The sequence below is a fragment of the Triturus cristatus genome, chromosome 5_2, assembly GCF_964204655.1.
Source record: "Triturus cristatus chromosome 5_2, aTriCri1.1, whole genome shotgun sequence".
NCBI lineage: Eukaryota > Metazoa > Chordata > Amphibia > Caudata > Salamandridae > Triturus > Triturus cristatus.
This window is the reverse complement of record NC_140588.1, coordinates 200,836,470-200,861,635: the sequence shown is the minus strand read 5'-3', so window position 1 is coordinate 200,861,635 and position 25,166 is coordinate 200,836,470. Positions and strand designations below refer to the sequence as shown.

Below are 25,166 nucleotides of genomic sequence, written 5' to 3'. Positions count from 1 at the left end.
TTGCCTTCTAAAACTTGCCAATTGGTTGATATGAGCATTATCTTTATCATTTGGTACAGGTTCGAAGTGACTCGTCCCAAATTGTCAATGAAAGTGTACCTCAGCTTCACACAAAAGCAGCTGAAATGAAACAGATTTATAAGAAGATTGATGTGCTAGAGGTATGTAAATTGATGTATCCATATCTTTCTGTATTGACAAAATCCCCTTCAGCACATCCTCCTCTTCGTCATTGGGTCATTTCACATGGGTGCTTCCTTAAAAAGTGCATTGTCTGTGAGGGTTTACTTTGATCAATAAACCTAATGAATTGTGTACTCATATTTCCTTGAGTAAGATCACCTGAGAACTGATGGTTATTTCTGTATTTAACCCACCTGTAACCCCTCTTTTGTCTAAACTTTAGAAAGAATGGTGGTTAGCCTAATGCAGTGCTCTCTGAATGATTAACCTCCCTATATCTTGCTGGACTGCTGATAAAGCTATGGTTTAAGCTCTAATCTTTCTACAACTGATCGGCTATCTTCACCACAGCAGACCATGTGAATTAGAATAATTGCCTACAGTCATTCATTATTGATTGTGTTGCATGATCCATAAGATGGATAAGGTCCTTACTTTTGAACAGAGTGGGATACTTTTTTTGTTCCCTAAGGACGTTTGTGCTACCCATAGTACTGTTTTTCTGTCGGTGGTGTATAGAATGATGGAGTGTGTTTTTGATATGGTCTCCCCTCGTTTCTTCAGAAGCTTCTCCTTCCTAGGCAGCACATTCATATTTGACCCCCTGGGAATAAGTGCAGCGCTGCCTTGGGTGTGCTGAGTGAAGCTAAATATTCCTCTTAGCATTCTAAAGTGAGTACATCGGTCTTGGGACACTGCTGAGCCCTCAAAATAACTTAAATAGGACTTGTGTTCCCCTTGGAATTATTCAAAATGTGATTCATAAATGGTACAATTGGCCAGAAGTCCCATGTTTTATAATGATAATTAACACAGTATTGTCAGTGTTGTATATTTTATATTGAATAGCAAAGTATCATAGCAAGAGTCCAACAGTCAATGTATTTGGCAATCAAAAACAAGCAGGTGTTCCAAGTGATGGCGCAGTGTAAGTGCAAAAGTGTGAGCCAATCAAAACGTATATTATAGCACCGATATTTACAATATGTACAAAGCTCCACAACTAAGGGACAAAAATATTCCTTAGGAGCCCAATGATATAGGCATTTGGGTTAGCACAGAACAACAATCAATGACACAGGTGGAACTAGATATGCGGACGTTTCGACCCCTTAAATGGAGTTATCCGTGGTCCCCATCAGGACTACAAAGAAATGTTAGCAACCTACAAGAGATGTCTAAGATTCCATACAGTTTATACCCTAGTAAAATACTACTAGCAGGGTGACTGATTCTCACCCTACCTACCACCTAACTAAACAAGTTCAATTTGTCTACAAACATAGCCTGGAGAAGGAGGGCTTGTGAAAGAAAAAGCACTTGGCCAATTAGTAATAACTTTTATTGGTAAGTGAGTGAAAGACTGAGGCAAAGGCTCCTAATGTGTTATATTACGCATACACTGTGTGTTGTAAAAAGTGCTACATGCAGAAGACATACCAGTCAGTGTTGGACCAACAGGTCATTAAATGAAATCTCGTAAACTCCAAAGGTAAACCGCATGCGTCTGGTTTAAAAATGGTGAACCTACTCTAATAACCAACTTACCGCCTTAGTCAATGTGAATACAAAAACGTGAAATGATTTTGCTGGCTCCGAACTGTGGTATCAAACCATGATCCATACCATCCATTTCGCCTATCGCTACATTAGCCCATTGATCCAGTGAAACAAATAACCCTGAGTGGAAATAGTAGCGAGACCTGCATGGCTCTATAGACATCCTCGGAGAACACGTTATGATGTCCAGTATTTGAGTCTTACGAAAGTATGAAAATGACAGCAAGACCCCTAAGCCAATGGAAGATTGGGAAAGTAGAGGAAAATTTAGGATGGCAACTCCTAGTCAAAGAAGATCACAGGACCGTCTGGCGCAGGGATGTCAAGAATAAGCATACTTACAGCATCAGAAGGCAGTCAACAAATGGGAATATCTGTACAACAGTCACCAACCTTTTCATGGGAGGAGCAGAGGAAGAGGACCAAGTCCAGGAAAATGCTCCCTCTGCCAGTCAAGTGAGACAGTATTTCTTCCCCTCAATTCAGGTTGGGAGACATGTGTGTGGATAATTGCAAGAGGATGATCCACTCACCTCTGACTACTGGGAAATATCATGGCTGTTGTTATACAATTAGTTCAATAGCCAACAGAAATAAGGCATAAGCACAAAAGACAGTAGTTCATCTCTCCTTGTGACTGGAAGAGGTACAGAATATGCTGATCAAAATAGCGTGCAAGATATGCGACAGAAAGTGAAATCAATTCATTTTCATTGTATTTTTCCAAATTCCAAAGGCAGACATAGACGTCATCGCAAGTCAACGAACAAAGATTTCAGGCCATTGATGTTCAAGATGACTGGCACTGGAAATCAATCCATGCTAGAAGATGTGACAGTCTAGCAAAGATATCTCTTAAAGAAATGTGTTTCAAATTCCTAATGCACCTCAGACACAACATATAACTGAGATTTGGGCTGGAGTAAGCTATTATCAACTCAAAGCTCAACCCTAGTTTCTTATAGTCGACCTCCAGATATTCACAAAATGTCTAATTGTATTGGCAGCACGTCGAAGGTGGCAAGCCATACATGTGTATTCGTATTTGAACTATTTGCTGGTAAAGTGTAATTCCTAACAAACCAGAACAGTATAAACAAGGTTATCCAAATAATTTAGGCTCCTCAACCAACTTAGGGTAGTTGTCTCCAGAACCAACCAAGAAGAGGACATTTCTGCAAGCGTAGATGGACACTGTGAGCATTTGCCATCCCTTCTCCCAGGAGAATACTGACATTTAAAGTCATCATTCATATTTACCAGACTTTGCAGCCTCTGACAGAACAATGATGACATTTGTGGAAATAATTACATAACATATACATTGAATACTATGTGCTTACTAACATTTAAAACATGAAATCTGAACAGTTTTAAGTAGGTGAATGTAACCTCATTTTGACCCAATGCCTAAACTAACCTAAAACAACATCCAACATTGAAGGCAGTTTTTTTGTTAGCTCCTTGCCCCTCAGTCAGTAAGACACAGGCACTTACAGTAGAAAAGCTGTACTTTTAGCTACAAAGGGATAATGTGACAATGAGGACAAATTGGAAATTCCTACCAAAATAGTTTCTACAATTCATATTAACCAGACTAGTCCTTTTCTGACTTTTCAAAATCCAATGTCTGGAGAAGAAAGGGCGTCACCCACAAAGGATGTCAGAAAGGCCATACTTAATCACACAACATCAGATCCACATAACAATTGTGTTATATTGCTTGCCTCATTTAACTGGAAAGTATTTAGTACACTTTATCTGGAAAGACTTTCCAGGCGAAACTAAGCCGCACCCTTCATGCAACAAGGGTCCTTTTCTAGCATTTAGTGGAATTGTATTAATAATCACATCTGTAGCACCATTACACGGTGATTGATTCACACTTTTATGCAGCACTGCTGTGTAGCTTTTAATGCTGTCATCAAACAGCGGTGGGATGATATTAAGACAGACATGTTTGTAGCTAGTTGTTTTATTTCAAATTCTTTATTTTTGCACTTATCAACAAAGTCCATAAAAGAGCGAATGTTAACATACAGAACATTGTGAAACAAGCTAGAACATTAAAATACATCCAGAGCTTGGTAGCACACAAATAAAACAATGCTAACATTAATCAGATATGCTTTTCCTAGCACGTATTGCACTCCAAATGTAAGAATCAACCCTGCAACACAGTGCAGGAGACCCCATAGTGCACAAGAAGTGCATTGCAACACTGTGATTCCTGATATGTGCAAAAAGCAAATGTTAAAATACAATACATCATGAAACATACTTTTAAATACATCCAAGGCTTAATGACCCACAATCAGAATAATGCTAAAATGAATCAGAAATTATTTTCCTAGCACGTATTGCACTCCAGATGTGAGGGGCAGCAATAAAACACACTGCAGGGGACCCAGTGGAGCACAAGAAATGCATTGCAACACTGTGATTTCTGTTATTATGTTCAATAGAAATCGTTTTTTTTTTAAACTTAGTAAAATTGGCAAAAAATCTTAAAGTGCAAAGTGCTCTGTTTTGAAGTTCTGTCACGTGGGCACGGAACGGACACTCGTTGCCATTGATTAATAATGGGGAAAGACACAAAGTGATTTACAGTGCCCAGCCGTAATCTAGTCAGAACAAAACGGTGTTGCGTATTTGTCACCAAGGGCAAGGAAAGTTGGAAACCCTCGGGCAGATTGTACGACCGGTATGTGGCAACCATTGGTTTCCTGTCATCATCTGTGCCTCTTTCCAGCCCCCACATAGGAAAAAAAATGCCTTCATCTCTGGCTTCTGGAGCATAAGAATTCTGGATGGCTCCTGAAGCCCTGGAAACTAAATATCTGCTTAAGGGTATCATTAATGTAGGATAGCCACCGAATTTGAAAGGCAAAGTCTCACATTAGGCAATCCCGTATTATTACTCATGAATTCAGTCCTCCAGTCTCTGAAAAACAGCCCTTCCAAGGAGTTTTGCAGATGAGTCCAGGAGGGAAATGGGGCAAGAACAACTCTGGTTAGACCTATCCCCCTTCTTAAAAATTGGAACAATAATGGAGTGAACCCATGTAGAGGTTACAGAACCCATTATGGCACAACCTCTCAAAGCAAAAAGAACCTCTTCCAGTCTGAATTCCAAGAGCCAGGCTACTCATAAAATTGGGGCTCATGTCTGCATTGGTCTGAGGGCTAGACCTTGACATATCTGCAAATGGTCGAAGATGCCTTTAAAGTGATCTACCCAAGCTTGCAAAGCTACATGAGATGTTAATTCAGAATAGAATAACTCTTCAAAAAAGGTGCATTTACAGTATTCCAGAACAGGATATTATCATTAGTCTCTGCCGCCCAGTCAAATCTGACCAGGCCTTATCCCTTAAATCCTTGTTTACCAAAGGCTAGCACTGCGTTATAATATTTTCTTAGCGGCTTGGATGCCTCTGTACATCTGGAATTAAACCAACTATGTTTATCACTTGACCCTTTCCTGGCAGGGTGCAATAAAAGAGAATAAAAGATAATTGATTAAAAAGTTGAGACCAGGCTGTCATTGTCCGTGATGGGGGCTAAACAAAGATCAAACTCATTTTCCTTAATGTTTAGCAACTCCTACAGAACACGCGTAGGTTCAACACCTGAACTCCTGATGCAAACTCCGTTCGGCCTGACGGATGATATTAGTTACACAGTTAGAGGCAATAGGGCACGCTGCGTAAAGGGTCATTGATAGCACTACAGTGTTATGATAACTTACATCTGTTTGCTTATCCCTAATATGTAAGACTAAATTATTGACTGCAGAACTAATTAGAAAATGATCTATTGTGGACTGTGCGCCTCTCCCAGGAACGTATGAATCTGTTGGTTGCAAAAAATATTATTGTGTTCTATCAGCAACAAATCATATTTGTGGATCAGAGAGTTTAAAGCCTTACCATAGGATCAGTGTAGGAAATGAGAAGTGCTAACCTCGGCCTAGTTTGAAAAAAAACCAACACTCGACTGGCTGAGTGGCTGCATTTGCGAATGTTAAAATCATCAGCCCATACAATTACAGGTAAGTTTTGATAATAAAAATGCATCTGAATCAACCTCCAAAGTGTTAACCACATTGCTGCGAGCGGATTCAAACACGTTTTTCTAAAAGTCAATTAGGACCAAATGAATCCCCCCCAGGTAAAGGCTATACTCATAGTAAAGTAAAAGACAGCAAGTTAGAAGTCAACATCTGAAACCCACCTTTAACACGGCCTGTAGGTGACAGTATTGGTGCTTTAAATGTGGAAGAAAAACCTTCCACATGCAAGGGGCCCACCGGCAGGGTTTCCGGGGTCCAAATTATGTGGGTGTTAGCGATAACATTGAGCCAATATGGGGTAGTTAACTTGTTCTGAAGCCCTGAGATGTTCTATGAGACAAAACCTCATAACCCATTGTAGCCGGATAGAAATAAAGGGAAGGTTGGACCCTACTGATTGGGACTCTTCATCAATAACCCAGTGCCAAGCAACAGGTAAGTACTAGAGGTAGAAGCATTAGACAGTCAAAGAGGCTAAAGAACGGTGGTGGATTAAACCCAGATCAGTTGACTGGGGTGAGTGCTTGCAATGTTCAACACTCCGTCCATCATTTCCTTTGGTTTTTGCTTTGTTCGCCATAAGTTGGCAGGGTATGCTCAGACGTGAGTCCCTTGCTCACTTTGCCACTGGATTCAAGCAAGCCTGGCTGAAGACGGCTGAAATGCCAGAAACCGGTCCTAGGAAGCTTGTTTCCGGTCCAGGGAAGACATGGCTTGGCAGTTTGGGCTGGACTGTTCCCATGAGGCACAGGGTCAGACTGATTTGCATATGGCCATGTCTGAACTGGGGTGGCAGAGTGGGCTAAAGAACGGTGATGGATTAAACCCAGATCAGTTGACTGGGGGTGAGTGCTTGCAATGTTCAACACTCCGTCCATCATTTCCTTTGGTTTTTGCTACATTCATCTTTTGGTCAAAAAAATGTGGTCTTACTTTCACATCTATGGGTAAATTTTCCTTTCAGTATTTAATGTGATATAATTATTCCTCTGCAGCAGAAGAGATTTGTCAGCCTCTAGTCCTGTATTTAAATGTTATCACATCAGGACATGGAACGTCTATACCATTAGAGGATTGAGAGTAAGAGTATACATCATTACTAGCTACAAAAGTTGCCTTCTGTATTTTCTTGGTGGGATGAAGGCATACTCTGCTAGAAATTATTTCAAGAGTTTTTCCTTCCATGTGCATATGGAGGTAGTTTGCAGGGCAGTTTTAAGGGTTACTCCATAACCTCTTGGAAGCCATTTTCTGTGGATGCATCTTGTAGAAGTGATGCTTATTTTAACCAGAAGGTTCAGAGAACCATTTTTTAGGTCTCTGCTAGGCAGCGCTTGCGCCGTCTCTTCGAGACTTGTGGTATTCAGACTATGGGCTTTTAAACACGCTCAGCACTTTCCATTGGTTCTTTCCCCTGCCTTTACACATTCTTTTGTTTTAGTTGGTCAGTTGCAAACATTTGTTCTGCCTTTGGGATGTTTTTTTCCCACCTGCAGACTGCCCCTGCTACATGGAACCTTTCACTATGGGCCATATGTTTTCTTTCAGTACACTACTTTTTCTTTCTGTCTGACCTTGCTGCTGTTCCCAGTGACCTTAATCTCCCTGCCTTCCCAGGTCAACACCTCCCGCCCCTCTCAGCTTGTTTTCATTCTGAACAGTTGCTCTTCGCTCCTTTGGGATGCATCTACCTCCTCCTACCTCCTGCTTCTAGGGCTCTTTTCTCCCCTACAACCTGCGTGGCACTGCTGATTCCTCTCCCTTGTTTAGAAGCGAGCAATTACAGCTTCTAGAGCACAAGTTTCTTGGCTTTAAAAAATAAGAATGAAAGCTTGGCTTCATCTTCTTTAACTTCCCGCCTCTTGTGTCTGGCAATGTCTGTTTTTCCTTGCAAGATGGCGTGAAGACTGCAGTTCCATGAGGGTATTTTTGTATGTTTAAGAAATGAAAGGAGAGATCTCTGTACCCACTACCTTCCTGATAGACCATCCAACCCTGCTCCCAAGGGAAAATGGGACCCCTGTGACTCATAGCACGAGCGACGGGGAAAGGAAAACATGCTTCAAAATGGCCAATCTCTCTAGCATGTTAGTTTCCAGATGCGCTCATTTTATGTCATGCTCCCTAGTATGATTATATAGCTAAGAAGCTTGTTTGTTTTTTCATTAGTAACATGTTTTTACTTACGTTTTTGAGTGTTAATAAAATACAGATTCTGAATGCAAATAAAAAGCAAAAGTCAAAACATTGTTGTTTTTAACGCCAACAGCTCTAACTTTAACAAATACGAGACCTATTGCATTGCACATGCTTGTTTAACCTGAAACCAGCTGTACAGTTCCATTTCCTCCCTCCATTAATGTGTTGTGGTTGAAAATCTCTTCCTGTGAGGTGTGAAGAAGAGTGAGTTGGACATAGCAGTGGTATTTTTGGTATTGCGGTCTCTGGTATATCTCATTCTGTTCTGTTGACCCTTGAAAGGAACTGAGATGGTTGTAATACAGTGCTGATTCGTTTGCAGCTAGACATTTTAGTTGCTGAGCATTTTTCTGGTCCCTTCAAGGGTTTCATGAGTTTGCAGTAGGCGACAACCTAGAAGCAAGAGTGTTCGTCACTGAAGTGTTAACACTATCTGTTCTAGAGGGTACAAAGGACCGTGCTCCTATGTGCAAAAGGATCAACTGCTCTATAAAATAAAATACTATGAGTTGATACTGCCTGATTACTATAAGTTGATACTGCCTAATTTAAATATTTAAGTCATTGTTATTGTTGCTCGGAGGAAACGTCATTGTATTACCATATGGGAAAGTTACCTTGAATCTGTTTGTTGTTTGTCTTAGCGTTCGGAGCTTGTTGCTCCTAAAGTCACTTTAGCTTTTTTAGCCCGGTTAAATTTTTCCCTGCAATTTGCACTTTAACACTACTCTTCCGGGTGGAGGAAGGCCTGTTTCGGGGCTGATATCTTGGTGCTGCTGCGCTCTAGTGGTTGGCAGGCACCAGTATTTAATGGGGCCTGCCACTGCGGACGCGTAGCGGATGCTCTCAGCGGGCACACCAAAGGCATGCCCGTCTACGCCCATCCACGTCCAGAATGCTGCCAGCGCCAGCCACGCTTCCCATTTGACCTCCGGTCTTCCTATGCCAGCAGAGTTTTTAAAATCTTTAAATACCGTTCATAAATATATTTGTTTGCACCAAGTAAAATCGAGGGCCCCTAACCTGCATTAGTTGCAAAACAGGTTTGATTTTTCCCGATACTAGCTCAGCGCTTACTACTAATACTCCCCCTGATATCTCATTGAAGGGAGGACTCATTAATGCTCACTCACTTTGTAAGCATGCCCAAGACATTAATGACATGATTATGGAAATGCAGCTCGACTTTTTGTTCATTGCAGAATCTTGGCTTAAGGAATGGTGCAATCCCGATATTGCACTAGCCCTCCGACCTAACCATACTATTTGTAGGCAAGATAGAATGGAGATTAGAGGGGGAGAATTAGCCATTATTTACTGGGATTCTTACCAGTGCACACATTTGACTTTCCCTCCATGATAGGCTTGGAAAGCCTGGGTTTTTGCTTTAAAATCAATGTCTCTACCTCCTTTATAGGAGGTCTGATATACCGTCCCCCTGGCCCTAATCAAGAGTTCTTGGAAAATTAATAAGATACATTAGGCCACCTTATCCCACGATACTCATAACTTTACTCTCTTAGGCAACTTAAACTTTCATTTAGAATATCGGAAAGAACCAGGAGTGGACAACTTCCTTGAAACACTAGAAAGCCTCAGACATCACCAGCTGGTCTCGGGTCACACACATCAGGCGGGCCATACCCTAGATGGGGTTTGCTCCAACTTCCTTTCCCCAACAGTCAGTACCCCACTCCCTCAAGTCTGACCATCTCTTAAACCTTTTTAACATTAACTCTTTTATTTAAAAAAATTCCTTCCCTGAACTCTAATTTAAGCTCATTGCCTTGTTGTAAATGGGCAAAGATGATAGCAAATCCAGAGCTGCCTTCTATAGCACAAGCTTCTATACCAATTACGACAGGAAATACTGTAACTGATTCTCTGCGCTTTAATGCATGGATCACCTCTATCAGTAATGAATTAGCACCCATAGTTCAAGCCACTACCAAACACACTCTCAAAACCTCAGCTCCCTGGTGCCGTGGATGACATCCAACCATCTGAAATGTAATACGGATAAGTCTGAGATAATGTTAATAGGCAGAGACAATCCCTTTAATCCAGTCAAATGGTGTCCAGAAGATACGCCTGCCCCTCCTAATACAGGTGAAGTAGTCAAGAATCTTGGTGTAAGATTTGACACCTCCCTCTCATTCTGGCCACAAGCCTTGTCAGTGGCAGGAATGGGTGTCAATCTAATCAAATCACTCAAAAAGTCATTTGATCTCATCCCTGACGCTGCTAGGAAAACATTAGCAGTATCCCTGATCTTATCCAGACTAGTTTATCATAATAGCCTGTATGCAGGGGTAAACAAACCGGTGCAAAAAAAGCTACAGATGATACAACATGCAGCCGCCCGGCTGGTGTTAAATTACCTCGCCGCTACTCTGTCTCGCCAGCCCTTAAAACCCTCCATTGGCCTCCAAACTATAAAGGAATCCTTTTTAAGCTTCTTTTAATTACTTTTAGAGCTTTTGGGAAATCGGAGCCAGTATATTTAATTATTAGATTCACACCTTACTTCACTGCCAGGACACTAGGAGCCTCCTCAGCGAATCTGCTCAAACCCCCTGCACCCCCATTAAAATACAAAACTAAAGGAAGAAAAGCCTTAGCAGGTCTAGGAACTTGAGCATGGAATCTAGTGCCCACAGAGCTACGTTTTCTAGATTCTGAAACTCTCGTCAAGAAGGTCCTTAAGACCTGGATCTTTACAGCTTCTGACTCACTTTGCTTCTCTCTGGTGTAACTATGATACAAGCTATGCCTGCCTGATCTTTCTGCTATTCCGCTCAACGCCAAGATGCTCCTTTTGAAGCGCTTTATAAATATATAAATCAAATAAAAAATCGATAATGTTTTGATAGATCAAGCTAAATGGGTGTGTCTGGTGCTTAGTTCTAAAAGAATTCATCTTCAGCCTGCCAAAGAAAACATTCTTTCTCTTTTGCATATTTTTATTAACTTTATTTTGAAATCCAACATATGGTCAATATGTTTATGCTGTTGGATGCTGCGTTTTCAAACCCTACCGGTTTTTACAAACATCACGTTTACAGTATTGCTGGTTGTGGCATAGTATTCCTTTAATCAGTTGTTGACGTAGCAGCGGTGTTGTGAATGGTAAGCTTCTGCTTTGCTACACTCATTTTACAGCCTGAGCCTGTGCCTCAAAAGTTTAATTTACATGAAAATTGAAAACATACAAACCAAACTGTTCAAGTGAAGGACATTTGTTCTTGTGCTTACAATCCTTATTAGCCCCTGTCGGTGGCAATGCTTAGAATTACAATCTTCAGTCTAATTTCTCATTGAGAAAGTTTAGAGGAGACCTAGGTTATGGACTTCCTGTGGTAGTTAACATATGTGCGCTAAAGGTCAGGTTTCCTTTGCCGGAAAACATCCTTTAATACGAAGCCGGAATCATGCTGTGCCTTTACAACGGCAGCAATAGAACAAATACATTGTTACAATGCATTCCTTTAGCACTCGGGTCGTTACAACGACTTGCTTTAAGGGAGCGCATTTTTGGAGTGATGTTGGATTTTGTGTCCAACACCTTCCCTACTGTTGCGCAGCCTGGAATTGGAATAGTAAATGATATTATTCCAAAGTCCAGTGCCACCCGCACCCCCCCCCCCCTCCCCCCAAGGCAAGTCGTAGTAACGACTTGCGTGTTAAAGAGATGCGTCGTAACGACACGTTCGTTCTAATGGTGACGTTGTAAAAGCATGTATGCTAAATGCATGAGGGATACCATCATGATGACGATGCACACTTGGTAAGTTTAGCACACTAGAATTTATTCACAGTATTCAATTTTTGAATTTCATTTCACTATTTTGTCTTTACTTATCAGACCTTTGTGAAATCCCTTGGGGATACTGTTGCTGTAATGGAGGAACATGTCACCAAAGCAGAAACAAACCTTGGAGCTTTTCCGAATCCAATAAAAAAATTCCTGCGCACCATCAGTGCACCATCCTTCCTCACTGTAAGTATAATGACCAACAGAAAATGATATTTGTAAATGACAACTGTGGCAGTTCCACCTGTCTGAAACTAGACTCATACAGCTCACCCCTGCCCTCAGTCTGCACTTTACAGCTCGCGTTCTTTTCTGTCTTTGAACATTCTTCAGTGCCCCCCAAATTTGAATTTGTCTTTCTGTAATATATTTTGTAGGAGTTACAAGTATGGAGTCGGTGGAGGCTCCTCTGACATTAGGTGAACGTACCCTTATTTCGACAGGAACGCAGACTGGGTGATCTGTTCTCCCAGACAGTTAATGTCGTCAATCAGAAAAGGATTTTTTGAGTCAAATTCGATTCTGTACACGAGCAAGCATAAACATTCCTCTTCTTTCTGTCATTACAGGTCCAGATGAGTGTCTGAGCAGAGCAAAAGTGATGTTCATTACTTCACATAGTATAGCTGCTTTCATTTACATCATTAAAAAAAATATGCCAGAGCACTGGATTTGAACCTGTCTTGAAGTTGAAGTTGAAAGTATTTGTAGAGCGCACTGTGACCAAGCGGTTTCCTGGCGCTCAGTCTTGCACTGATGAGAAATCTAACCTCACTCTGGGATTATTGCCCCCTTGTTGCAGCCATCTGAGCTTCTACTGCCATTTCATGAGGCCCTCCTCAACATTATCATAGTTGCATGGGAAATACCAAATTCTGCTCTGGTTGTACCGACAGGTGGCGAGGAAATAGTCTGGCCAGCAGTTCTTCAGGGCACACTAAAATCTTTAGTTTGATGGTGCAAATATCAGCTAAATCTTGCCCTAATGCTGTCCCATTCTTCCTGATGAAATGGAAGAATTTTGACAATTTATTGGAGAAATCGTTTGTATTTGGGAGTTTGACCCTAGTAGCCTTTAATGTATTTTATCTCCTATCCAGTGTACTTTCATGCCTATTGGGAAATGGTGGAGAAGGATGCAAACCATTTGATGTGCCATTTTCACGGCTGCTTTGCCCAACCAGTTTGCAATAGGATGGGTGCATCAAAGCAGCAGGCCCTTCATTCCAGTCTGAACAAGGTTAATCAGTAGCTCACTGGATTGGCACTGGCATGGTCTTCGGAGGTTATGCTTGGATGAAGTATTCTACATTTTCATTACCACACGTGAACATTGCTTTGGGTATTTAAAGGCGGTTTGAGAAAAAGGCAAATAATTACTTGGAACACTTCAAAAACCTAGCCACAGGTCACTTCTTGGAACTGTGGGCCAGATGTAGTATCATACTGGCTGCAATTTCCTTCCCTTTTGTTTGCAACCAGTATGGAATTTTGCAAACTTACCTATGTACTAGTGGCACACACAATTCCAAACCTGATTGAGTTGCGATTCAACATAACTACTTAAGAATCATTATGTAGGCCACAAACTGTGGCTCAGTCTGATTGGCTACAATCACAGGAATGGTGGCCTGCATAGGGTCCGCAGACCACCATGTCTGTGATTGTTTTGAAATAAAGAAACATTTTTTATGTATACATTTATTTATTTTTTGAGGCAGACCAATTTCCTAAAGGAAGTGGGGCTGATTTAAAAAAAAATAAAAAAAAATACGTTTTTTGTTTTTTAAGATTTCTCTGAGAGTCGACACTGGTCCACTGTCAGAGTTCACAAAGAGTAAGGGGGCAAAGGGAACTCCTTTCCGTTTGCAAATTAATTATCACCCTAGCTTGGGAGTGAGTAACTTTTCAGGGGCTTGTGACTGGAATGCCGGTCATAAATCATTGATACATATGCAATTTGTAAGTGACACCCTCAACACACCCTTCTGTGTTGTGATTCGGTATCCAGTTGCAGTTCCATTTTTGGAGTCTGTAAACTGTTACCGGCCTTTTAAAATTGTATTTCTATGTAACAAAAATATATTTTGCTGTTGCAGATGCTCCTATTTTGTAATTTTGCGCTGGCAGAATAGGCTAGTATATCTGGCCCTATGTCCCTTGCAGAGTGGTTCAATTAGCAGTACTTGAAATTCTGGGATACTGTTGAGCCAGATAATTAAGGGATTGTCAACCACAACAATGAAAACAGTTTCTCGGGCCCGTGACCGATAGGACCAAGTTATGACGGGTAAGACGAAGTAAATAGGTGTAGGCAAAAAAGTTTCTTCTCTTCCACTCCAAAATGTTTTCATGGGTCTGATTTGAACAGACTCTGTACTCTTGCTGGACAACTTGTTGAGACTGAAAGAGATTGCCTCTGAACAGTCAGACTATTGAATTGTACAAGCAGGGAGTTGCTTTCCTCCTCTCAGAAGGAACCTCCCTTTAAACTCTTCCCGACAAACATCTTAAGTGAAAAGGTCTTGACCCTTCTGGAACAAGAAGCTATTAAAAATCTTCCACTCCCAGAGCAGAGTGAAGTCTATAATTCCCAATATGCTCTACTAACAGAAGAGTGATGAATAGTTGTCTGGTCTTGAGTCTGCACTCCTAATACAAGTTTCTGTGAAGTTGGGAGTTGAAGATGATGACATACTCTCCCGATCTGTAAGGAGCCAGAACTTCAGGACTTGGAGCACAGCAGTTCCAGTTAGACAGTTGCAAACAGTTTTCACAAAGGTCATGACCGTGGAAGCTGTTCGTCTTCAAAGGCATGTCTTTCCTTATAAAGACTTCTGGTTAATCAACTCGAGCTCCCCCCTTTGTCTTGTCGAACTATCTACAAATGACTTGATATCTTCTCCACAGGCTGGGTTTTGCTTCAGATTAGTCCTGTCCCATCTTGGGTTAATGACAGCAAGTATTTTCTTTATTACTCATGTGAATCTACAGATGTGGTTACTAAAATTAAGTCTTGGTGCAGTGCTCAGCTATGCAGTCAGGTAATAAACTCATGCAGGGTGTGTAACAATGCTCTGTGTTACTGATGCCTTGGAACCCAGGCGCGGTGCGTCCATTGGGGCGTTGGGGCGTAGCCCCACTAAGCCACATGGACCCACCATCAAGCACGCTAAATAAATAATTGGCAATGCTCCTCACGTCTCGCTGTTGCTGAATATATTATACGCGTGTCCCGGTACTAGTAGTACCGGGACACGCCCGACTGAATCCGGAGTGCGCTGAAGCCAGGGGGTGGGGCTGGGCTGCAGCAGCTGAGTGACAGTCCAGACTCAGCTGCAGCAGTAGTGTGCATGTGCATTTTTGGGCTATGACCAGCCCGAACATGCGCGCACACTACCTTCCCCTTACGAGGGACCCAAGGGTGCTGCTTCATGCAGCAGCCAGGGCCGCAGCCCCCGGGTCTGATATGGGCGAAGAGTAACTGTTCCCCCCTAGCCAATCCTGACACTGCATGCAGCGCCAGGATTGGCTGGTCCACCGCGCAGAAGGGCAGGCAATCCATTATTGGGTGCCGCGCGTGGGTGGTGGCACTGCCGCAGCCGCACTTATGTATGGCCAATCACTGTGTGACTTCATGTGAAGCCATGCAGTGATTGCCCATTTCGGGACGCTGCCGCTGGCTGTCGTGGTGACGTCCAGGCTCGCAGCACAGCAGGCCAACTCGACTCCTTCACATCACCGCACTAGCGCCACAGTACAGTGTTTGCCAGTGAAGCCCTACTTTTGTTGCCTACTCGCTCTTTGAACAACGATGTTTTCCCTGGGTAGGAAAGTACACTATTCCTGGAAGTACTGAAATTGTGTGTCAGTCCACGCCCGGCCGTCTCTGCCTGACTGCCTCCCTTTGTTTTGCTCCAATCTACGCCCTCCCCTCCCCGTTACTCTCACACGTTCCTTTCCGCACCCTTGTTCCCTTATGTCACTATTTCCTACTCTTTCTATTCCCCGGTTAACTGACTTTTCTCTCTTGCTCTGGGGGTAAAGGCCAATGATGAGAAATATGCCCCGGACCTTAAAAGAGTGGCAGCGCCCACCACCTGCAATCACCGGTACATATTAGGCGCTATAGATAGATAGTTCTTCCGATTCTTGTGTGAGATGTGCTCTGTCGTAACTACTTGTCATTTGCCATGACGAGGGAATGGAGGTGCGGAGACAGAGAACGAGACGAGGGAGGAAGGGATACTGAGATGTAGGGAGGGATAGCAAGCAAGATGGATGTGACAGCAACAAGATAGGAAGAGATAGCAAGATAAAAAGAGGAAGCAAGATAGGGAGAGCGGAGAGCATGGGGGTTGCCAGACAATGGAAGGGGCAGCAAGAGACAGTCACAGGGCAGTGTCAGCAGCACCCAGCCAGTGACAGAGGTGGGGAGATGCTGAGATAGCGAAAGAGATAAGGTAGGAAGGGTTTCTTAGATGATGGGAAAGTGAGAGTGTCACTGGAAGAGAGTGACGCCGATAGAGCAGCTCACAGCCACTTACAGGTGAAGGTGGTGAATTCTGGGAAAGTGATGGGTAAAGAGAAAAGTGACAGTTCACAGAGGTAGGGGGCATGTTACTGGAAATACAACACAGGCAGCAGAAGTGAGGGTGGTGACTGAGCGCCCAGCATGTAAGGGGGAACGTGTTGAGGCTGTGAGAGCAGCACCAAGCCAGTGAGACAGCAGATAGTTAATTGTCGAGAGACAGCAGGCGATGGTGGCAGTGACAGAGAACCCAGACAATAGCAGGGGTTGGGAGAATTCCAGTAGAACAGGAGACAGCCGGATTGGGGGGGTGGGGTGAAAAAGCCTCCACCCAATGACACGTGAGAAGTGACACTGGGAGAGTGGGAGACACCATGCTTGAGGGAAAGACTCAATGCTTTGGCAATGCTCTCTGTAGAGAGCAAGCTAGTTCAAAAAATCCCGGACTTTAACATTAAAGTTATTGACAAGTTTGCTGCTCTTAAAGAGAGACGTGCTGATTTCATTTACAAAAAGTAAACCATGTTGAATGCTGCTACTTTGCGACCAGTTTAGTTGTTTGTTAAATAAAAAACATCTGTGAGTGAGTTACTCAGAAATGCATTGTATCTCGAAGTCTGTTATGAAGCTCTGTGGTTATACTGAATAAGCAGCTACCTATGTTATATGACATCTCTTTATTAATGTAATAACTGCACTTTCACAATTGCTTTATTAACCTTCCTGCTTTCTCAAATTTGCTTGAAAATGCACCATTTTTTCTTCTCTTTTTTAAAAATTTTCTCGGGGGTGGGGAGAACCCCACGAACCCCCCTTATGATGGTTAGGGATCGCTCGCTCACAACGGTGCAGTATGCCAATCATCTTACGCCTCACCACTTTCAAATGTTACCAGCCGCCCCTGTTGGAACCGTCTAGTAAACAAGCCATTTAAAGGCAAGATTCCTGAAGTGACCATAGTAAAGGATGACTCCCTGAAGAATTGGGAATCCCATTTAGGATACTTTGCCAACCATTCAGAAAGTGCTGATGGTTTTCTCACCTCAACCAAGAACAGTAATTTTTAGGTAGTCATGAACAGCATGTTTGAGATGTTTTTATAACTGCTTCAAAATAACTGACGTGTTGGAGGCGGGACTCTTTACTTCTTTGGCAATCAATTGGCTATTCTTGAGCTCTGGGCAAATGCATTATTTCCTCCCAAGGTGAAGAATGAGCAACTGATATCTTGAGCTGATGGATGACCACCAATCGGTAATGGAAACTGGTTGAAAATGGTCTGCTGAACATTTCTTTTTGGTAGGCACCAAAGGCTGACGTTGAAGTAGGTGTACAAGTTGCCACCCACATGATTTTACACTAGCACAATGCTGCAGCTTGTACTCTTGACACTTCAGGCACTGGTCGCATTGCTGTCAGTGTGATATACTTTCTCAGAATTCCAGGAGCTCACATGATGGAGTTTTGGAGGCAGCAGCTAGAGGTCATGGGGGGTGATTCAAAGCCAAGATGCCACGGCACTGTGAGATGGAGGGTAAAGAAACTGAGAAAGAAGTGTAACAAGGAGTGCACCAGCTGGTACTCTGTCTTCCTTGAACTCTTGATGGGGGACAACTAAGTGTAGCCATGAGAAGGAGGGATGGGACAAAGATGCACATTTGGAGCGCCCCAAGAGATAGAGCTCCACATTTTCAGTTAATCTGCCTTCAATGGTGGCCAAGCAACCCCAAAATGGCCAAATTGCATCCTGCCCATCACCTAGCTTGTGAAGCTTAAAGCACCTCCATTTCTATTTCACTCTCTCCCACCAGTCACATCTTTGTTTAAAGCTTCAGATAGCCTAGTATAGCAATACACAGATATCCTGCAGGCTGGGTGTCTTACCACACACCTACCTTGCAAGCCCAGGTGTCTGTGTGCTGTATATTGCAATTTTTGCATCCCCACATTTGAAATTTCATATCCATATTTTGTCCAACTAATTCACTTGTCCGATTTCAAGCCTTTGTTGAAGACTAGATATACAATGCAGGGAGATATGAGATCTGTCCCCAGTGACACAGGAAGAACAAAGGCTTGTATGGGTTTGATATTGCATGCCTGTGCTTCTGGAGTTTAACGTGACAGGGGGGAAGCGCACACCTGATTCTCGTATATTCAGAGTATAATGAAATGAATATGACTTGGGTGCTACAGTGTCATGCTTGCTGTCAATTCAAGCAAATAAATGTGCTTCTGGAGTGCCATAGGCTTGTTTATCCAAAAAAGTCAGCGCCAGTCACCAGGTATAGATGCCTTTGCCTTGGTTGTTCTGCCTACACCTGGCAGTTTCTGCTCCAAACGATGGGTACAGTGATGTGAAAAAGAGATTACCTCCTGTTCTGGCTGGCACACTAAGACATATCAAACCTTAATCTAGTCCTGCCCCAGTTTCAGCAATAGATGAGTTTAACCTTCAGTGACAAATAGCAGAAACAAAAATTCACTTTGTCAATAATTATTAACCAAAAGATCATTCGGAATCCCTGTGTGGAAAAGTAAATGCACCCTTACCACTTCCATGGCAGTTAAGAAGAAACTTGAAATCAGAGGATCATTAGGAAGCAGTGGCCCCTGTATATAGAATGCGGAACTTCGTCATGTTTGGACTGTATTCCCATTGTGGTAATAAATCATGCCTTGGTCAAAATGTATTTGTGATGGTCTCAGAAAAAGAATTGTTGCAGCTCACCAGTCTAAGAAAGATGCAAAAGCCATATCCAAACAATATGAAGTCCTTCATTCAACAGTGAAAAATAATATGTACAGAAAAAGAAATCTCAAGATGGTTGCCAATCTACCCAAGAGTGGGCGTCCCAGTAAATAAACCCTGCCATCAGACAGTATGATGCTCCTAGAGAGTAAAGATCCCAGAAGCTACATCCTGGTATCTTTAGTCCTCTGCCAATACGGTAAACTTTAGAGTTCATGGTTTTGCCATTCAGAAGATGTTGAATTGGTAGGGCATTTGTGAAAGGGTAACCAAGGAGATAACCCCTCTCTCCCAAAAGAACACTGTTGCACTCCTTAGGTTTGCAAACAGCAATTCAATGAACCATTTGACTTCTGGATCAGTGTCCTCTAGTGCGAGAAGACCAAAGTGGAGTTGTTTGGTTGTAATGCACAGCATGTTGGTGATCCAGCTGCGTACCAGCAACAGGTACTCCAATACCATATACTCACCTGGGCCCATAAACACACATACACACAGCCTGGTAAAAACCGCTGGAGTCAAAGTTAATGTTTACTGAAATTTCAAGATTAGTTACCTCTTGTTCTCAACTAACCTTTCACTGATCAAAAAGTTCTTTCCTTTGGTCGATGGACCATTAGTTGAACTAGTTGATGGTGAAATTACATAAATAATCTTCTTACATTAAATGAAATGACCACAGACTCAGGAAAATGTTTAAATCTTTATCTAAATTATTCTCATGTGAACCATTTCAAAGTACAGTACAGTCGTTGTCAATCATAGGAGAGTAGTTTCGGTTAATCAGTCATCAAACACATACTTTGTACTTTTGCAATGACTTATGCTCACAAGGGAGAGGACAGAGAGAAAAGAACATATGCACATTCACGGAAATAATGTTTAACTAGGATGGTGTGAAAACCAATCCCCTGGCCAAAGGGCTGTTAAGGGTCCCTCGGGAAACATCAGGCGACAAAGGCTTCAGGACACGATTCAGGACAGGATAGATGACCTCTCTAAAATCGACGATTGCGTAGCACCCCTCACTAACACTCTCTTCCTCCTCGCAATTCTTCTGCGATTTTCTTCTAAATCAATTAATTTAAGATAGATGGTTCTGCATTCGATTCTTCATCAGCATCTCTCGTTACTCCAACAGCATCCCGAGCTCTGCAGCATTCAGCAAATCTCCGTCTGACTAACTAAGACTACCTCAATTATACCCTTTGATATTCATGTACCACACATTAAAGTTTCAATATCGTAAAAATACACATTCTGATTGGACAGGCAAGGGGGAAGATCATCACACCGTGCTTAAGTGTCATCTTAGTCTATCAACTCATTGTTCACTCAATCAATCAATCAATTAAAACTTTATTCGGCCACATGATGGCCATAAAAGTACATGTTACATTTTTTTTTAAAAAGACATTGAAGTTGTAAGTTAAAATAGAGAAAGTTATAGAGACACAAAGGGCATACATTTTCTAATGACCCAAATCATGAATGTAAGCCCACCATATTATTTTGTTTACGGATCGCACTTGACAGAAAACATGCAACCCCATAACAAACGAAGGGGGAAGAAAGCATTTGTAGGTAGGTCAGTGCTGGCCTAACTTGTGCAAAATAGCAATCTTTAAAAAGTGGTAGAATTTATTTAACTCTCAATTCAGTAGAAAAGCCACAGAAGAACATAAAGTGCAAAATATCTTGTTCAGAGAAGTTGTCACATGCGCATGGTTGCAGAGAGCCTAACTTTGAGAAGCCTTTAGGTACGGTTAGGAGCCAATGAATACAACTAAAATCTAAACCTAGATAAAATAAAGCGGTGGTGCGGGTTATTTACAAAAGACCAAAATGGTTGACTTAAAATGCCAGGACTTAAAACCATAAAATATCTACACAAAGGTTTCATACGTTCTTTTGTTTCTCTATCTAATTGCCTCCTAGTGAGAAATTGAGTTTTTAAATTGTTCACACTTTCAGGTTGCAGCTTCCTAGGATTCTTAAATAGCTCTGGTTGCCCAAGAGTTGAAAGCTGCTGTGAAATATAGTTTAACCATGGGATTCCCATGGCTCCATCCAAACTCATACAATCTTCTAAGATGGTCTGGTTTAGATTTGGTTTATCTTTCGACCAAATATTTAGCCACCATAGAAGGGGTGCTGCAGCAATTTTGTCTGTCAAGTAGCCCTGTCTCAGTTCCTCATGGATGATAAAAGGTGAAATGCTAGGGGGAGCAGCAAAGAGATTTCGTAAATAGTTATTTTCTACCCCCTGGAGTTCACTACAATCCTTAAAACACCACACCACACTACCATACGCTGTCATTGCGACACATTTCTCATTATATATTTTTAGCAGTGGTTGTATCGGTTTACTACCTAATCTTCTAGTGAAGTCCAATGAGGCTCCAGTCGCTCTTACCAAAATATTTTTCTTTAGCGTGCGCTGTGCTACAAAGGAGCCCCTATCGTCAAATAATACTCCCAAGTATGGATAAGTGGGCACATTGGTTAGCACTCCACCTTTACAGTAAAGAGATTTATTTCCCCTTTTGGAGTAACCCATTGACATAATGTGTGATTTTTAAAAATTAACTGCAAGATCCAGGGCTACCATAAAATCAATAAAAGAGTTAACTAAAGATTTCAATGCATTTGGGGTCCTAGCAATTAAAACTGCGTCATCCACATATAAAAGTGCTGGAATAGATTTAGAACCTACTCTAGGAATGTCTAGGCAAGAGTTGGACAATACCATCCCCAGATTCTTAATATACAAAGTAAATAAGACCGGGGCAAGGATGCAACCCTGCCGTACTCCTCTTTGGACCTTCAAAGCATTAGATAGGGAGTCATCTTTGTTATATCTCACTGAGGCAGTTAGATTGAGATGGGACCAAAGCGCGAAACTTACTAAGTTCATGTCCATCCCAGTATCAATTAATAAGTGCCATAACTTAGACCTATTTACCCTGTCAAAGGCGGACGTTAAGTCCATAAAAGCCAATGACATACGTCCTTTTTTAGCTAGGGTGTATTTACTGGTAATCATGAGTAGGTTCATTTATTGCTCTACTGTGCCTCTCCCTTTACGAAAACCAAATTGTAGTTCTGATAACACATCCCTTTCTTCCAGCCAGGTCGCTAAGCGGTCTAAAATTACTTTTCCCATGATCTTTGCTGCGGAGTCTAATAAAGAAATTGGGCGATAACATCCCGGGTTTTCCCTGGCTCCTTTTTTAAAAATTGGCAATATCACCGCCGTTGACCATGAATGAGGTTGACCGGCCCTTACGGCTGCATTAAACACTCCAGTTAAAATTTTCACCCATACACCCACATCTGACTTGTAAAGGTCCACCGGTATCCCATCAGGACCGGGGGCTTTCCTGGCGGACATACCTTCAATAGCTTTCTGAACTTCTTTTATGTCCACAGTCAGGTCTAGGGGTAAAGGGCTAGGTGCCCAGAAGGGACCTATAGGTTCTGCAACAACCTCTGAGTAGATTTGTTCAAAGTGGCCAACCCACCTGTCAGCTGGAATGACACATTCTACTTTGTTGTTTTATTGTCTTTAAAAATGAGCGGTTTACCACTTTCCAAAATTTTGCACTATCCGCTTGTGAGCACGCCTGTGTTAGATCATCCCAAGCCTGAACCCTCAGTGATGCCTTCCTACATTTTAAAGCTAAATCATAAGCTTTTCTACATGATTTAATCACTTCGGGGTCTTTAGGTATGCATTTTAGGGCAACCATTAGCGCTTTATGAGTTTTGGAACAGTCGGCGTCGAACCACTTTGCCTCATATGCTCCTGCCTTAGACTTTTTGCTTGTTAGCTTATTACCAATTAGCTTACTTAATCGATCATAAGCCTCTAATACTTCTGTCGGCTCACTGTGTGTATTTATACAACGCTCAATTTCCTCTTTGCCCTCAGAATATAGCTCATGTAAAAAGAGTTCCGGAACAATTTTCTCCCATCTTATCTTTCGGTCCTGGGCCGTCGTTCAAAAGACCCCATTAGCCAAAGCTTTTGGCTCGCCACCCCTAAAGACCAAATAGCCTTTAGTTACCACAATAATAGGATTATGGTCACTAAAACTGGTTTGAACCACCCTAACCGCCTGAATATTTTTATATATGGGGGCTGAAATTATGCCATATAGTCTATAGTGGAACTGCAACCTCTACCAAAGAAAGATGGTATCGCCTCTTTTTCTTCCCCCGGCTCTAGACAGTATAAATTATTGTTTGCTAAAAAAACTATCCAGATGGGTGCCTTCCCTTGAATGTTCAAAATGGACCATTGGTGGTAAATCTTCATCGGGCTCCCTCTCCATCACACAATTTAATTTACATCGATGAATATTAAAATCCCCCATTATGACTAGATTGAAGGGAGTATGTCTCCCCTGTGCAAGTTCCTCTAAGAAGACATCGAGACCAGTCAAATGTTCACTCTCGAAATCTCTACAAAACGAGTTATAGAATTAACAATCACAAATGTTTCCCCATTTAAAAAGGTCAGTTCTACTGCTAGAATGTGCGGCGATGATCTGGGGAGACCCTTTATGGTACAGGATAATTGTTCATAAATCCAACCCCTTAATTTTTATTCTAAAGCTTTATTCCCACCTGTATTCACATCTTATTAGAAACATTTGTTTTAATTTGTCGTCAACATCCATTCATCCCGAGGTCTTCAGTGCTTATTACCAGGGTATGTAACTTTTGTATCCTTGGATCGCATTCAAGAGTATTGTCACTCTTCTGGCTCATTTTTAACAGGCATGCGTGGGGGTCACATGTCTAACAAACTCTAGACACACACGAGGGGCCCAATGCGCACTAATAAAGTCAGAAAGACAAATGTTATTTAAAAAAATTAATGGTTTCACTGTATTCCACCCATCTCTACTCTAATACCATTTATTTATTAATGCTTTCCCCGCATTAGTAAAATAGGTTGGTTTAGTTTCAGCAAAGCAGAGGCCATGCATGTGAGCTTTCAAGCTCCATATTAGTAGCTTCTGCTCATGCGCAAGCATTTCCCTCCAAGCGACAGCTCGTCATACTGCATAGATGCAGTTGTCGCATGCGCAAGAAAAAATTCCCGTTAGCAGCCATTTTAGAACTTCGCTCGAGTTACTTACATTTAGTAAACACATAAGCAAGCTTCTCTGACCCTTATTTTTATGTGGTGCATATTAATTTTACACAATACATAATTAATACAATGTTGGGGAGTTAAATGAGAAGATTGCCTCCGAGCAAGTCTCTTTTCTACGAGTCCTTGCTCCATCATTGGGTGTAACGAAACACGGAGGATCTCCCTAAACACCTCATTTATTATATACAGAAATATTGTCTGAGGTAAATATTGTCCTAAATATAACTTAGAAAAATATTGACCTATTGTGTGTACATTTTCTGGAGTGATATTTTTGTAATAGATATTAATGGCACAAAATAATTCCCATATGTCAGACGAAATTCTGACCACATTATCATTGCACTATGTCCCATCAAGCAAGGTGATGATTTCAGCACACTTGTCAGGCCCAGGTTCTAGATGCCTCACGATCATATCTATACCATCACATTTTACAGCTTAGCTGAAAGTGGATTATGGAACAGAATAGTGATACAAAAACACCAATTCAATTATAAATAAATAGCTGAAAAAGAAAGCATAAGAATGTCTGATCGTCCAGACATCTTCTCTGTTGTGATATTGTGGCAGGATCTAAAGAGAACTACGCATAATCCAATGCTCTCAGACATCACTTAGTTTAAGAGGTTTTTGTAAGGAGCTGTGGGTCAGAATTCCTCCCAGGCACTGTGAGACTGAAACTCTTACAGGAAACATTTTCTTCAAATTATTGCTGCTGAACGGGCTTCCATGCATTAATAAATCATGTGATGCAATTTTTCCCACACAAGGTTTCTCTGTGTTTGCTGATGTCTTTCTTCAATAATTGATGACAGTTACATGTGTGTGTGTGTTTGATTTATGGAGTTAGGTTTATCTACTTTTAGGACTTGGTAATGGTTA

General features: G+C 41.8%; 1 protein-coding gene across 1 annotated transcript in view; it reads left to right on the top strand.

Annotated features, from left to right (window-relative positions):
* Positions 1–25,166, top strand: part of BLOC1S4 (biogenesis of lysosomal organelles complex 1 subunit 4) — a 75,107-nt gene that overhangs the window by 38,000 nt on the left and 11,941 nt on the right. Inside the window, exons 3-4 of the mRNA XM_085606990.1 lie at positions 60–161; positions 11,883–12,017. Of these exons, the coding sequence (XP_085463116.1) occupies positions 60–161; positions 11,883–12,017 (237 nt within the window). The remainder of the gene's footprint in view (positions 1–59; positions 162–11,882; positions 12,018–25,166) is intronic.